The sequence below is a fragment of the Corvus hawaiiensis genome, chromosome 4, assembly GCF_020740725.1.
Source record: "Corvus hawaiiensis isolate bCorHaw1 chromosome 4, bCorHaw1.pri.cur, whole genome shotgun sequence".
NCBI lineage: Eukaryota > Metazoa > Chordata > Aves > Passeriformes > Corvidae > Corvus > Corvus hawaiiensis.
Genome location: NC_063216.1, coordinates 40096888 through 40113912, shown reverse-complemented (window position 1 = coordinate 40113912; position 17025 = coordinate 40096888). Strand labels below are relative to the sequence as shown.

The window sequence follows — 17025 nt, the reverse complement described above, 5'->3', positions numbered from 1 at the left end:
AATTTGCCAAGCAATTCATTGCCTGCCTTATGCTTTCATAAGAACCTTGGAGAGGTTCCTCTTTTCAATACCAAAAATTAACTGAAATTATGTGTTGATTTGCTTCATTCCATTCAGTTGCCTTGAAACTGTACATACAAGGAAGGAGTTTCCATGTCTATCTTAATGCTAGTTTTTGTTTCTGAATTCTTTCTACAATACCTACCTTGTGATGAGGTATTAAAAACCAATGTTTAGGTGAGGGCATATGTCTCGGTTTTGAAAGACAGGTGTCTGCTAAGGAAGGCAGAGGCCCCCCTTGAAGTGGCAGATATAACCCCTTTTCCCTCCAAGTTATTATATTTTGAAATCAAGAGCCTTTAGGCGAAGATGTGGGAAATAGGAATAACAGTTCTTTACTCTATATATATATGTATATAACCAGTCAAACAAAACAACAACAACTATGGCAGTAACAGCAATCACAAACCCAGTGCCAGCCTTCTCGGCTGTCAGGCCCTTTCCCCTCGGGTGCAGTTCCGCTCGCAGCCGGCAGGGGCGCTGGCGGCTCCCGGTGAGCAGGGCAGGTGCGATGGTTCCCCCGCGGCTGCAGGGGGCGCTCCGGAGCGAGCTCGGGACACCCGCGGCTCTGGTGCCCTGGGATCCCGGGAAGGATGGAACAAAGGCTTCACAAACCGCTGGGCAGCCGATCCCGGGCTCTCAGGAACAGCAGGCTGGAATGGCAGGGACGAACGCAAATCCCGGGTGGCAGACGAGATGTATCCAGATGGGAAAAACCACGGAGGCCCAGGCAGGCAGGGCGAGCAGGGCTACAGCGTAGCGAAAACTCGAAGCAGCAGCGGAGCAGGGCAGCCACAGCTCGGTCTCCAGCAGGGCAGGGAAAGCGGCTTTTTGGGGTCCCGGCGTTGTTTCCAGCAGGAAGAAAGAACGGCCAAAAAGAAAGAAGCAGCAGCTCCTTTCTCTGCAGCTTCTCTCTCCGGACGCTCAGAGCGAACTGTCCCCACACCCAGGTGTAGACAAAAGAGTAGCCAGGCCCGCCCCACTCCCCTTTTTGTCTTTCTTAAGTACAGCTATTTGTCCCCTAGCAACATGCATATGGGAGAAAATTCCTTTAACAGGAAAACCTAAGACTAAACTAAAACCCCAACATTATCCACCCCGAATTTTTTCCCATACTAACATGTTACATGAAACTTAACTTTTTTAACCATATAAATCTATGCATTACCCAAATTATATACAAATATACATGCTGATACTGATACAAATACAGAGCCATGGGTAGTTCACCCTAAAACAAGGTCCTCTTGAGGTAAGCATCGGGTCTCTCCATCCTTTTGCATCACCCACCAGGTGCAACCTGGTCCCTGAGCAAAAACAACCCCACGGATGGGTTTGTCTTTGCTCAAGGCAGACTTTACCCAAACAGTTTTTCCAAGCATACCTCTCATGTGCACCACTGGAACCTTATCTCCATCTGTTGTTTGTAGGGGTTCGGATTGGGCAGGGCCTGCTCGGCTGGTGGAACCTCGAGTGTTAACTAACCAGGTGGCTCTTGCTAAATGCATCTCCCAGTTTTTGAAAGTCCCCCCACCCAGTGCCTTCAAGGTGGTTTTAAGCAGTCCATTACACCGCTCAACCTTCCCAGCTGCTGGTGCATGGTAAGGGATGTGGTACACCCACTCAATGCCATGTTCTCTAGCCCAGGTGTTTATAAGGCTGTTCTTGAAATGAGTCCCATTGTCAGACTCGATTCTCTCAGGGGTGCCATGCCTCCAAAGGACTTGCTTTTCCAGGCCCAGGATGGTGTTCCGGGCAGTAGCATGAGGCACAGGGTAGGTCTCCAGCCACCCAGTGGTGGCTTCTACCATTGTGAGCACATAGCGCTTGCCTTGGCGGGTTTGAGGCAGTGTGATGTAATCAATCTGCCAGGCCTCCCCATACTTGTATTTGGACCATCGCCCGCCATACCACAGAGGCTTCACCCGCTTGGCCTGCTTGATCGCAGCGCATGTCTCACAATCATGGATAACCTGGGAGATACTGTCCATGGTTAGATCCACCCCTCGGTCTCGTGCCCACTTATAGGTGGCATCTCTGCCCTGATGGCCTGAGGCATCATGGGCCCATCGAGCTAGGAACAGTTCTCCTTTATGTTGCCAATCCAAGTCTATCTGGGACACCTCTATTTTCGCAGCTTGATCTACCTGTTTGTTGTTACGATGTTCTTCATTAGCCCGGCTCTTGGGGATGTGAGCATCTACATGACGGACCTTCACGGATAGCTTCTCTACCCGAGTGGCAATGTCTTTCCACTCTTCAGCAGCCCAGATTGGTTTTCCTCTGCGCTGCCAGTTTGCCTTCTTCCACCTTTCCAGCCAACCCCACAGAGCATTGGCTACCATCCATGAATCAGTGTAGAGGTAGAGCTTTGGCCACTTCTCTCTTTCAGCTATGTCCAGAGCTAATTGGACAGCTTTGAGCTCAGCAAATTGGCTCGATCCACCTTCTCCTTCAGTAGCCTGTGCAACTTGTCGTGTGGGGCTCCATACAGCGGCTTTCCATTTCCGGCTAGCGCCTACAATTCGGCAGGAACCATCAGTGAAGAGGGCGTATTGTCTTTCACTCTCTGGTAGCTCGTTATATGGTGGGGCTTCTTCGGCACGTGTCACCTGCTCCTCTTCTTCTTCAGAAGATAACCCAAAAGTCTCACCTTCCGGCCAGTTTGTAATTATTTCCAAGATCCCAGGGCGACTTGGGTTTCCAATTCGGGCGCGCTGCGTGATGAGGGCAATCCATTTGCTCCAAGTAGCGTCGGTGGCGTGATGCGTGGAGGGAACCTTTCCTCTGAACATCCACCCCAGCACCGGTAGTCGGGGTGCCAGGAGGAGTTGTGCCTCTGTGCCGATTACTTCTGAGGCAGCCTGGACTCCTTCATAAGCTGCCAGGATTTCCTTCTCTGTGGGAGTGTAGTTGGCTTCAGACCCTCTGTAGCTTCGGCTCCAGAATCCCAGTGGTCGGCCCCGAGTCTCACCAGGCACCTTCTGCCAGAGGCTCCAGGACAGACCATTGTTCCCGGCTGCAGAGTAGAGCACGTTCTTCACCTCTGGTCCTGTCCTGACTGGGCCAAGGGCTACGGCGTGAGCAATTTCCTGTTTGATCTGAGTGAAGGCTTGCTGCTGTTCAGGGCCCCAGTGGAAATCATTCTTCTTGCGGGTAACCAGGTAGAGAGGACTCACGATCTGGCTGTACTCGGGAATGTGCATCCTCCAGAAACCTATAGCGCCTAGGAAAGCTTGTGTTTCCTTCTTGTTGGTCGGCGGAGACATTGCTGTGATCTTATTGATGACCTCAGTGGGAATCTGACGTCGTCCATCTTGCCACTTTACTCCCAGGAGCTGGATCTCTCGGGCAGGTCCCTTGACCTTGCTCTTCTTGATGGCAAAACCAGCTTGCAGGAGAATTTGAATTATTCTCTCTCCTTTCTCAAACACTTCGGTTGCGGTGTTCCCCCACACAATGATGTCATCAATGTACTGCAGATGTTCTGGAGCCTCACTCTTTTCTAGTGCAGTCTGGATCAGTCCATGACAGATGGTGGGACTGTGCTTCCACCCCTGGGGCAGTCGGTTCCAGATGTACTGCACGCCCCTCCAGGTGAAGGCAAACTGAGGCCTGCACTCTGCTGCCAGAGGAATGGAGAAGAAGGCATTGGCAATGTCAATAGTGGCGTACCACTTCGCTGCTTTGGACTCCAGCTCGTACTGGAGCTCCAACATGTCTGGCACGGCAGCGCTCAGCGGTGGAGTCACTTCATTCAGGGCACGATAGTCCACAGTCAATCTCCATTCCCCGTCAGACTTGCGCACAGGCCAGATGGGGCTGTTGAAGGGTGAGTGGGTCTTGCTGACCACCCCTTGACTCTCCAGCTCGCGGATCATCTTGTGGATGGGGATCACAGCATCTCGATTTGTCCGATACTGCCGGCGGTGCACTGTCGAGGTGGCAATTGGCACTCGTTGCTCTTCCACTTTCAGGAGCCCAACTGCAGAAGGATTCTCAGATAGTCCAGGCAGGGTGTTCAATTGCCTAATGCCCTCTGCCTCCACAGCAGCAATCCCAAATGCCCACCTGAGTCCTTTTGGGTCTTTGTAGTAGCCATTCCGGAGGAAGTCTATGCCCAGAATACACGGGGCCTCTGGGCCGGTCACAATCGGATGCTTTTGCCACTCCTTCCCAGTCAGGCTCACCTCAGCTTCCAAAAGGGTCAACTGCTGTGATCCCCCGGTCACCCCAGCGATGGATACAGGTTCTGCCCCCACATGTCCCGATGGCATTAAAGTACACTGTGCCCCAGTATCAACCAACGCATCATATTTTTGTGGCTCTGATGTGCCAGGCCATCGGATCCACACCGTCCAGAAAACTCGGTTCTCCCGTGCCTCTTCCTGGCTAGAGGCAGGGCCCCTCTAGCCCTGGTTATCATTCTTTCCCTGGGCGTACATGCTCGAGGTACCTTCAAGGGGATCCGACATATCATCCTCCCTTCTGTAATGCCTGGCAGCTCGGTCACGGGAGGCTGAGGCTACCTTCACCTTAGCGGAACCCCCTCGGTTAGTGCCTCCCTCCTTGAGTTCACGCACCCGCGCTGCCAGGGCAGAGGTGGGTTTCCCATCCCACCTTCTCATGTCTTCCCCATGCTCACGCAGGAAAAACCACAGCTCAGCTCGTGGGGTGTACCCTCTCTCTCTAGCAGGGGGACGACGGGCTCTGACTTGGGGGCCTGTGACTCGCACTGGTGCCACACTGACCCTCCTCATCTCCTCCCTCATCTCCTGCATCCCTTTTGCCAGTACCCCCACCCAGTTTGGGTAGTCCATTTCTGAGGTGGACTGTTGGGCAGTATCAGTCTGTGGGGCGGGATCTCTAGTGTCTGGGGCTGTGGCAGGCTCTGGCTCTGGGGTAGGATCTCTAGTGTCTGGGGCCGTGTCAGGTTCTGGGGTAGGATCTCTAGTGTCTGGGGCCGTGTCAGGCTCTGGGGCAGGATCAGGCTCTGGGGTAGGAACTCTACTCTCTGGGGCCATGTCAGGTTCTGGGGCAGGATCTCTAGTCTCTGGGGCTGGTGTCCGAGTAGATATCCAAGCCAATCTCAACTTATCCTTGAATGCTAAATAGAGTAGGCCTATCAGCAGCAGATGGTTAGTATTCAGAGGGAATTTAAACCCTTCGAAAATTGATGGGGTGGGCCCAAAGAACTGGTTGAGGGGTTGGGAGAAAACTTCCCCTGGTGTCATTTCCTCACAGAAGGTACCATTGTTAACATAACCCCAAAAACATGTGCTCAGTGTGTGATAGCTGTTTATCCATGTGCCCACATTCCGGAGGAAGTTAAAAACCCATGAATTCCTCACCTTCTCGACCCATAACGCAAGCTGGATAACAGCAATGGTAGCCTTAGTCAGAGGACCCATATTCAAATAAGGAGCTGCAAAGGGGAAGAGTATAGCCACGGCTACATGCCACCCAAACCAGGGTAAACTAGACCACATAGTGCTGCCTAACAAGGTTCCAATATCCAGCACACAAAATAAAGTTATCCAGGAACTGTTATTCCTTTTTCACCTCTATCTCTTAATGCCCTCAGGCCACACGTTGGGCGCCAAGATCTGTCTCGGTTTTGAAAGACAGGTGTCTGCTAAGGAAGGCAGAGGCCCCCCTTGAAGTGGCAGATATAACCCCTTTTCCCTCCAAGTTATTATATTTTGAAATCAAGAGCCTTTAGGCGAAGATGTGGGAAATAGGAATAACAGTTCTTTACTCTATATATATATGTATATAACCAGTCAAACAAAACAACAACAACTATGGCAGTAACAGCAATCACAAACCCAGTGCCAGCCTTCTCGGCTGTCAGGCCCTTTCCCCTCGGGTGCAGTTCCGCTCGCAGCCGGCAGGGGCGCTGGCGGCTCCCGGTGAGCAGGGCAGGTGCGATGGTTCCCCCGCGGCTGCAGGGGGCGCTCCGGAGCGAGCTCGGGACACCCGCGGCTCTGGTGCCCTGGGATCCCGGGAAGGATGGGACAAAGGCTTCACAAACCGCTGGGCAGCCGATCCCGGGCTCTCAGGAACAGCAGGCTGGAATGGCAGGGACGAACGCAAATCCCGGGTGGCAGGCGAGATGTATCCAGATGGGAAAAACCACGGAGGCCCAGGCAGGCAGGGCGAGCAGGGCTACAGCGTAGCGAAAACTCGAAGCAGCAGCGGAGCAGGGCAGCCACAGCTCGGTCTCCAGCAGGGCAGGGAAAGCGGCTTTTTGGGGTCCCGGCGTTGTTTCCAGCAGGAAGAAAGAACGGCCAAAAAGAAAGAAGCAGCAGCTCCTTTCTCTGCAGCTTCTCTCTCCAGACGCTCAGAGCGAACTGTCCCCACACCCAGGTGTAGACAAAAGAGTAGCCAGGCCCGCCCCACTCCCCTTTTTGTCTTTCTTAAGTACAGCTATTTGTCCCCTAGCAACATGCATATGGGAGAAAATTCCTTTAACAGGAAAACCTAAGACTAAACTAAAACCCCAACAGCATAGTTTCAGATTTGTATAGTGTAATTTAAGTACTGTCAGAATTTCCTGACTGCATGTCAACCCCCTGAAGATCTCCAGTCAATTTCCTCAGCTATTGCAATTACTGTAGAGTTCATCAATGCCTAAGGATGTTTCAAGTCATTGTCCCTGTGAAGCATAAGTAGGTAGGGTTGGCTGTAGTCGTGAGGTGGATGTGCATGTGTTTGTATGGCTTAAGAAGGAGATAGCCACTGACACAGGTTCTTGACATCCTTGATGAATTCTTCAATGCTACCTTGTATTTCTTTGCTGTGTTTGTCTGCTGTAGCTTTGTCCTTTGTTTAATATTTACAGTCTTTGAAAAATGCACGCTTTAGTGCCAAGAAGTGATCAGAAAAAGTTTCCCTTTCTCTCCTGAGGCCTTCTGCTTTCTTTTGCCCTTTTTTATCCTCTGTGGGCTGTCTGTCACTTCTACAGTGATCCACACTTAGTTTTGCGCACCTACCCCTTCTCACCCTGCGTTCCCCACAGTCTGCACTGTCAGCTCCCTAAGCCCCACAGCCACACCATTGCTGCCTAATATTGCCAGCTATAACCGTGCTGGAGAGCTTTTCCCTTTGCTTGTTCTTTCACACACCTCTCATCAACACAGTTGGAATTTTGCTCATGTTTACCTTTTGTTGTCCCTTTTACTTCTTTTCAAAATAAGAAGTTAGACCGTGTTCCTTTTTCTTTGTAACTGTTATATGCCATGGCCCATTGCTGAGTTGAATTGTCACCAAATCCTATATTGCAGAGCAAATGGCATTGTTGTTTTGTTTATCTCCATAAATTCTACCAAAGTCTTGATGTACTGCTTTTCTGTGGGAAGATTGTGCCGTGATCATGAGCACTGAAGTGCATTTACAGTCCCCTGACCTATTGCCTTTCTGCAAAAAGACATGATTTCCTTGGGTTTCTGCCTTGAGGAAGGTTGACCTGCTCTTGCTAGCCTTCAGGAGACAGAGAAATAAAAGGGAACTTTTTCTCCTTTTTACTCTTATAAGTTATACTAAGTAAAATAGGAATGCAGAATCTGGTTTAAGTGTATTGTAGTAGGAAAAAGAAGTGTTACTGATGTTATTCTTGCTGTTGGTTTTTGCATAAAATAAGGGCTCATAAATTAGGGATCCTCTTTTGATGTGTGGATATTCACGTGTGCTTTTCTCAATTTCTTATGCTGTTACATACTTTTTCAGTTTTATTTTTTTACACTTAAACATTGAGTATAAACTCAACTAAAAAGGGCATGTTCATTTGCATATTTATAGTTTAAAAGCTAAAAGCTGTATCTCTGTGTATCCTTAGGATTTTCATTTTCCCTGAAGCTGTATATACTGTAGATTTTCTAATGTGGATTCTTTCCTTTTTTTCTGTAGGTTGCTGCTGAGAACAGTGCTGGTATTGGAGTGTTTAGTGATCCTTTCCTTTTTCAGACTGCGGAAAGTGGTAAATCTAATAAAGCTGTTAATTATTTCGATTAAAGCTGCTCTAATTCATTCAAATAAATTATCCATGGCAAATTTCATACTTGAGCAAATTCCAATGCATTTAGAGCAAAATCCTTATTCTTATTCTGTCAATGACAAAGGTTCATTTTTTTCTATTTGCTAACAGCAGCCTTTAAGATGTGCCCATAGGGGCGTTTATGTACACAAAGTAATTTCTCTTGGAGTTTTCCTATGCCAGTTTCTAGGTAGGCAGCTTCCAGAAAGTAAGTCACAGCAGAGCAGAGATACCTATCAAGTGGATCTGTCTGCTATTTCCTGCAGCAGTTCTAGGAGAGAGATTTTGCTGTGGAATCATCTCTGCCATTGCCTACTTAAATTGATCTGTATTTGTTTAGTGATGGGTTCTAAGAAGCTCAGGACAGAATGTATTTTATTAAATTTTTATGTATTAATTCTGAAGGTAAAAAAAAAAGGTCTGAAATGAAAATTTGAGTTGGTTGTTTTGAAGATTAAACAACATAGTCTGAGTTTGCACAATCTTTACTAATTTAGTGTTTGTGATTTCGCTCATGCTCCAGGAGCAGTTGTGCCAGTGTGAACCAGTCTCAATGGAGTACAGAGCTCGTGCTGCCAGGGCAGACTGTCCATCTGTGTTAGGCTGATTTCTGTTTGTACGCAAACTGCAGAGTGAGATATCTCAATTAATGGCAGAAAATCATCACTCTGCCGGAGATTTGTAAAATAACGTAATAATTTATGAGCCCAGTATAAGGAGGAGTAGTAAACTTGCTGCATGGATCTATGTGAAATCATTATTCTTCACTATTTGTGCATTATTGCTGGTAAAAAACCTTATTTCTGTGAGCTTTATTATTTACTCATGTTTGACAGAGTACAACACTGGCATATACCCATGTGAGAATGTAAGCTTTTTAGTTTTGGAAGCATTTCTGTCTGCATTTTCATTAAACCTAAAATGCCTTACTATAAATGTAATTGGAAGGTTTCTTCAAATTGTAGGTGACTTATGTGTCATTGGTATAGCATTTATACTTTTACCTTCTCAACTTTTTTTGTTCTAATTCTTGCTTTGATGTCTAAAGAAAGCCAAACATTTTAATCAACATAAAGATGGGAAATTTAAAGTAAGAAAGTTAGCCAGAAGTTAAAATTATTTAAATATAAAGGTGGTGGTTTGAGAGGAGGGGAAAGAAGGTGAAAGATCTGGAAAACACTTAGCAAGACTGAAAGAGCTAAATATGAGGCTTGGAGGAGCTGTCACAAATCACCTGTGGAAGGTCTGTAAACGTGGAATGCTTTATTTTTTAAGAGAGTGTGAAAAGCCTTTTCTCCTTAGTACTAAGGCAGCTATTGCGGGACCTGCTGCTGACTGTGCCATGTGTAGGCAGGACTAAGAGGGAGACACAGGAGAGTTCAGCATGTAAAATAGCATGTAAAATACGATTTAGATGTTGCATCTCATTCCTTTGTGCTGTGATTAGTACTGATGCTCTGACAAAAGGCCACAGAAACTGTCACTGGTACAAAGAGCACAGTATATGCAATAATTGTGAGCGTTCCAATTTAATTGAGTTACTTAAAGCTACCAAAAATCTATGTGCAGCTGAAAAGATGACACAGGTAAAGTGAAATAAATCACACAGTGTTGTCAGATGCTCTTAAGCAGAAAAAAATGGACAAAATTTTTCTGCTCCTGGATGAGTAGATAACTCGCTTTTAAGAAGAATATTTTTAATTTGACCAAACCAGTTACTATATATACTATGAGATTGAAATAATTGTATTTCTCACTTAAACTAGATTGAAAAAGAGCTGGTTGTATATCAGCTTCTTTACATGTGTTTGTGAATGATTTTTTATGTTTTTGCTTCAGAATTTGGAAGTTAGATACAGCATTACCAAAAAAAAAAAATTGTTATTTTTCAGTGCTGAGAAGAAAAATTTATCTCACTGCTTTTGTTTGTTTTGTTTTCAAGCTCCAGGTAAAGTAGTGAATCTCACAGTTGAAGCCTTAAATTCTTCAGCTGTAAATCTGATCTGGTTTCTCCCTCGGCAACCAAATGGAAAGATAACTAGTTTCAAGATTAGTGTGAAACATGCAAGAAGTGGAATTGTAGTGAAAGATGTCTTGGTTAAAGTAGAGGACCTTCTGTCTGGGAGGTTACCAGAATGTAATGTAAGTGCTATAAACCTTTTAAATTAGTAATAGACTCAATCCACAAAATGTAGTTTTACATTTAAAATTTGAGACATAAAAATGTGGAGGCTTTATTTTCAGAAAAATTCCAAAAACCTTATTTACTTAGTCTCAAAACAGGATAAAATGAATGAAGAAAAACCTTTCTGTTCAAAATAGTTTAAATGGAACACTTTTGCTTGAAACGCTGAGTTTAATCAAAGTGAAAATGCTAAGAAAGGTTAAATTTGGCATCCTTTTAACAGAAAATAATGAAATAGAAAACTTCTATTTTTTTCAGCTTTCAGTTTTTATTTTTTTGTTTTATATACTATTCAATTAGAAAGAACCAAGAACTTACAGGGTTTGTTTTGGTCAGTGCAGACATATATTATTGTTAACATCTAATTTTCTATATAGTATGACAATGCTTTTTGTATTTTAAAAGTATGTTTTATTCTGTGTATCTTATTTCAATATTTTTAAAATACTTCTCATACCAAAATAAAAACCAAACATGATTAGCAGACTGATTTTCAAAAATATAGTTGTAGCCTGAATTGTTCTTATCATTGAATTCAGACCTGTAACCATTGTAACCTTCTGGAATTTCTTGAAGAAAATTCTCTCTTCTAGAATTTTTTTCTCTTTTTCTTTCTTACTTTGAGCACAGCTTTGCAATTACCCAAATGTCAAAATGTCAAGTAACCAAACCTTTTTCCTTTTATTTTTTTTTCCCAATTTCCTACACTTAGTGCTGTGATGAAAAGTGAAGTTTTAAATGACAAAAATCATCATAACTTTGTTTTCAGATTTTATTTGGAAGATCATGTTAGGCATTACAAAGGTTCCTGACACCAGGCTGATTTAATTCAGCACTGAGAAGACAGGCTGCCACCTACTGAACCATCAGCATTGGTCACCATAATGCCTAGCAATTTTTCAGAGTTGTCTCCTGACACTGTGGATTAAGAAACTTCTGTCTGGTTTTATCCATGATACATGAATATGTGTATGCTATACCTGTGTATGCACATACACACATAGAACATATAGGTGATACAAAAGGACCTCACTAGGGAACTTTTTTTTCAAGAGAGACTGAATGCTGAAAATAGAAACTGGGAATAAATAAATGAATCCAAGAGAGATGCTTCTGTTCAGTCAGATTTGGGATCTTTTTGAATAAGGCAGGAAACTATAATACTGTCACTAATAGGATGTACTAGCAACGTCTACCTAAATCTGGAAATTGAAGTATAAAAAGGAGAACCAATTTAGGGTAATTGTCTCAAAGATGGTCTGTCTTTTTTTCGTCTACACATATTTACAATTATAGGTTACAGATGCAGCTCATTATGTTTCCTTTTTTTTTATTTCTAGGATAAGAGTGAATCATTTTTGTGGAGTACTACCACCCCTTCAACTACTTTTGGAAAATCCACAATTCTTTCACAGTCTACAGTGAAAGAAAGCACAGAAGCACCAAGTCAAATGAGCTCTGTTTGGAGTGAACCAATTAGCTTTGCTGTAACTAACCTCAGGCCATACACCACCTATCTTTTCGAGGTCTCTGCAGTCACCACTGAAGCAGGCTACATTGACAGTGCGATTGTCCGGACACCAGAATCAGGTACATAAAATACACGCTGCTTTCAAATGGCAGTAACGGTCTCAGATTTATGTGAAAAACATCAAAATAGAGGTTTGATTTTCTGCTGCAAGATACTTCAGTCCTAATCTGTCTTTATCTGCATCATGCTTTTGTATTTGCATGATTACTTAATTCTATCTGATGGAATTAATGGAAAATATATATGTATTAATGTATCTAATAATGTACAGTGAATGGGAGTTCAGTTATTGTTAGGAGTCAAAGATACCAAAGTTATGCTCAGGACAGATCAAATCTTATGGAAAACTGAGGACAATTTAAGAACTGTAATTAATAGCATAATGGCAGAAGAATTAAAAACAAAGATGAAGGGAAAAGCTGTCAGGCATAGTATTCTAAAAGTATGTGTATTGTGTACATAGTAATGCACTTAATGCTTCTTTACCTTTGTAGACAAATAAGCAATATAAAGAAAAGTCCTGTATTTAGGTTCCCAGTCTGGACCTGTTGCAGAAAGTTGTTCAGTGTTGAAGAAATCTTTAAGGACTAGGTGGAGTTGATTTTTGATTACTTGCAATGAATTGAGAAGTTAGAATTGGAAACAAAGGTCAAGGAGCAGGACTTTTGTAACAGCAACACTGCTAATAGAGCTATACCAAAAAGGCATTACAGAGAAATGTTTTTCTGGCTTTCTGTTTGCTGGTACATCATTCTTTTGTTTGACATGGTTTGATGTTACTTGGTTCCCTTTCACACAAACAAAATAGATAGCACTGTCCAGATGAAAAGAAATTTCGTTGCCTCCTAGATATGTTCATGTGAATTCCTTTGATGGAATTTCAATAGCCTTAGTTTGCTGCCCTGTCTATGGAATTTTGGTCAGTGTCTCTTCTTCTGATTTCAGGGCTAATTTCCAGATTATTTTTCACCTTTGTCTCCTAGGGATTATTTGCATACTATCAGCTCTCTTGATACCTTTCCTGACAATTACCTTAAAACAGAAATTAAGTAATTTTAATGAGATATGCTTTTATAACTTCTCTTCAAAATATTTCATGTTTATGTGTAAAATGAATTGTCTGATATGGGGTTCTTGGACATCCTAATATAAAGTATTGTATGTTCAAAGACTTTTTCTAATGTTGTTTAAGTTCCAGAAGACCCACCACAGAATTTTGCCAAGAGCAACATTACAGCAAAGTCTTTCTCAGTAATATGGGACCCACCAACCATGGTAACAGGGAAGTTTAGTTACAGAGTTGAGCTGTATGGACCATCTGGTAAGTCAGAGTTGATGTTAACATTTCTATTGATTTTTTTGTGGTTATTTCCTTACACTTACATTCTTCTGTGCCTGACAATCAAAAATGAATATTCAAAAGCAGTTATGTATCCCTTTTTACTATTACATATTTTAATGGTTTGTAGATTACTTTTAAGGGAAAAATCAGTCCATCACAAGGAAGAGTATAAAATTAAATTCACGTTAGTTGTTCTTAAGAATGGAGAAAACTAACTTCTCCTCACTCTTTCAGGAGATGATAGGCTAAGCAGATCTGAATTACTGTGCTTATATATCCAAATCATTCTGTATTTACCTTTACTCTTTTCTCTTTCTGTTAAAGATTTCTGGAGAGTTTTCATTCTCATGCAGTATGCAATCAACTCCTTAAGTCTGTTACGAAGTTTTTGCAATTTTTTTAAACTCAGACATGTATAGATAAAGCAATTATAGAATTGCCTGTACTTATGTAAGACATGAGCTGTATTCTATTCTGTTTTTATGGGACCACACAGGAAAAGCAATAGAAACATTTTCAAAAATCTCCTTCTCTTGAAACTCATACCTCCTTGAAGTGGCTTGGTTGGTTGGTTGGTTGTTTTATTCCCCATTTACTCAGCATTATTGCACTGAAGTTGATTCCCAATTAGCTTTTCCCCAAACTAATGTGGCTTTTCATTTGTTCATCATGCTGGAAAGCAGCCATGGACTGTTTCTATTTTTGAGCTAGAACCTCTTTGTTTTTAATTCCAGGTCACATTCTGGATAACAGTACAAAAGACCAGAAGTTTGCGTTTAGTAACCTCGTGCCGTTTACAACATATGATGTGTATGTCGGTGCTGAGACAAGTGCTGGGGTGGGGCCAAAGACCAACCTTACAGTTTTCACTCCTGCAGACGGTAAGTAAGCATAGAGAGGTAAAGTAAATGAACTGGATGTGATAAAGGGTTTCAGTTTTCCCTTTAGAGCCTTTAAGGTACTTTGCAAAAGAGAGAATGGGTATAAGAGCACTGCAAGAGATAAAAAAATAGATTAAAAATCCTAAAGAAAATAAGTCGGCCGAAGATTACTATGTCATTTATTCTTTGTTTTTGTCAAATTCATACTCTGTCAGTACATTTATCCGCTATCATAAGCCTTCAGAGATTGCGAAAGAAATGTTTCTTTCTAAATGAGAGGAGTTATTTTCCGATGTAGTAATTAAGTTGCAGGAACCCCTATCCCCCGTTAGATGGCAGCAAGAGGAAAAGAAAGACCAGCGCAGATGCCCGCGACTGTTTCTTTCAGCCCCCACGTTCCTTATTAAACCTCTCATTTGACTAATTCTCAGCAAATCCAAGGCCCCATCCCCGTCTCTGATGGAGCCACCCTTACTAGCGACCGTGGCTCTGGGATTGACCCAACATCGAGGTCTTGTCCTGGTGCAGTGAAGTGGTTGGTTCTGCCCCCGAGCCCTCAGTTCCGTGGTTTGGGACCTGTGGTCCCAAATAGTCAACTCTCCAGGTTAGAGTCCTTGGCTGCATAGAAATGCAGTTTTATCTTATGTGTATGTGAGATTGTGCGGGATTCTTGGTCAGCATTTGAGGATGCAAGGAGGAAAAATTGAGATTTGGTGTGTAATAGAGAGGCAGTTACAAGATGCTTATTTCTGTATTACATTTATGCCACAGAACACAAATTTAGAAAATCTCTGCCTCACTGATTGCTGGAAATATTTGTTGTCAAGGTGTAACACTGGGAGGAAAACCTATCTTTATTTATTGTACTCTTTCCTTATTGATATGCTTTTGGCAACTCTCAGAGACAATTTCCAGAGATGGCCTGCCTGACTACAGTCATTCTCATCTTGTGTTGAAATGCACTGTCAGAAGCCAAAGGGAACTTTGCTGGGTTTGGGGTTCTTTTAGCGTAACATAGAGTGTCTTATTTTAATGCCAAATCTAAAAATCCTCCTTATGCAAGGAATTTCAAAATTGTCTTTTACTGAAGTGTATTAGAAAAAAAAGTATTTCTTTTTGTATCAAATCTGAATATCAGTCTATTGAATGTAAATGTATTTTATCTCTGGTGGTCATATGGATATGACAATATAATTAAGACTGAATGTTTAATGAAGACATTATATGAACTATATAATTTATATCTGTAATTTATATGGATATAGATTTTATATCTATAATTACACATAATTATATATATAAATGATCTATATAATATAAATAAAATTACATCAACCTAAATAAAATTATATAAACCTGTTGTAAAAGGGAAATTAACAAGCTGTATCACATTAATTTTTTTTTCCCCAGCTTTTTACTTCATTCTTGTATGGCTTTGATGTTTTTAGAGCTAACCTTTCATTTTCAAGTGTACATAAGATTCCATATAGGAAAATATCAAAGGTCTGCTTGATTCCAATCAAGTAGACTTCAGTAGAACTATCCTGGTTTACATAATCTTAGTCTCTGATCATACTCATACACGTCTTATGTGTTAAAAAAAAGTGTGCATATTTTTAGAACCGTAGCTTGTTTGCTAAGAAAACGTGAAGTAAAACGTTTTTTTTTTTAAGAAAACCACCCTGCACAGGGTCAAATCAAAAGATAAGGATGTGAAATTTGATTGTCTATTGTACTTTGCATACAGTGCTGAAAAACCTTGTAATAATCACAAGTGTTTAAGGAAATCAAATTTCTTCTTGAATATTTAGTCCCAGGTGCTGTGTCAGATTTACAATTATCAGAAGTGGAAGCCACATATATAAAAATTGTTTGGAGGAAGCCACAACAACCAAATGGAATCATTACCCAGTACAGAGTTAAAGTACATGTGCAGGAAACACTCGTCACTCTGGAAAACACTATTCTTGGAGATAAAAATAAGGTATTCTCTTCTTTTTTTTTTTAATATGGATTTTTTGTTAGATTAAATTTGCTCTCTGCCTTATCTGACATTTACAGAATGTGGAACTAGCTCCCACAGAGGAATTGTTAATGTTTTTAAAAACCACCTTCCTCAGTCCACTCTCTTTCTCTGCCTGGCTTTCAAAAGAATTCCAATAATGCTGTTTCCACAACATGAAAAAATAAATCATTCTGGCAGAATGATACTGAAGGCAGAAAGCCATAGCCCACAGTCTTGTCCTTCTGAGTCCTTGAATTCTTTGCAGCATAGGGTGGCCAGTCTATAAGAGTAAAGATTTAGGTGCCAAGATTGATACACGGCCACTCAGTCAAACCTCTAGAAGATGCAGGTAGGAACCCTGTGAATTCAGCAGAAGTGTCCAAAGGCTGGTTAAGTGTTCTACTAGCAAGGCAGACAGGCCTAGACTTTCTGGCTCCTTTTGTATCCTTAAATTCACATGTGTGATACTACATGCTGAACTCCATGCTGTGGTTGCATACTGAGGATATGTGTGCACATCTATGGGATCATATCTCTTAGGGGACTTACGCTCTCAATCAGTCTAGCTTCTGGATTTTGGGTGCTGATGTGCTTTACATGCTTAGAGGAGCAGCTCTGAGTATGCAGCACAGAACTGTAGACCCCTAGCAAACTTTCAGCTCAGGATTGAATTCTTTCTGAGGCAGGGCTTTTTGGGCTGAATTTTAAATACAGGTGCCTAAAGCCAGTATAGTTCCTTATTTTTTCAGACAGTGACATCTTTCACTGGGTCTGAATTGGAATCTAAGTTTATGATGTAGAGCTCAAGGAAGGAGTTCACTTTCAAGTTGAATGATAAGCATCAAATAGAGCCCTGGAGTACATTAAATAAGGAGTAATGGGAAAAAAAGTTAGGATAAGGATCCATTCATTAAACCAGGCAGGCATCCTTGGAAAAGGAAAGTATATAACTCTGTAATTAAAGATTGCATCATAGTCCAGACACA

At 42.4% G+C, this 17025-nt stretch overlaps 1 protein-coding gene across 1 annotated transcript in view; it reads left to right on the top strand.

The window, feature by feature from the left end:
• The window catches only part of PTPRQ (protein tyrosine phosphatase receptor type Q), a 133490-nt gene that overhangs the window by 29148 nt on the left and 87317 nt on the right, over positions 1-17025 (top strand). The window contains exons 21-26 of the mRNA XM_048302757.1: positions 7969-8038; positions 10038-10237; positions 11621-11870; positions 13004-13132; positions 13888-14034; positions 15846-16018. Of these exons, the coding sequence (XP_048158714.1) occupies positions 7969-8038; positions 10038-10237; positions 11621-11870; positions 13004-13132; positions 13888-14034; positions 15846-16018 (969 nt within the window). The remainder of the gene's footprint in view (positions 1-7968; positions 8039-10037; positions 10238-11620; positions 11871-13003; positions 13133-13887; positions 14035-15845; positions 16019-17025) is intronic.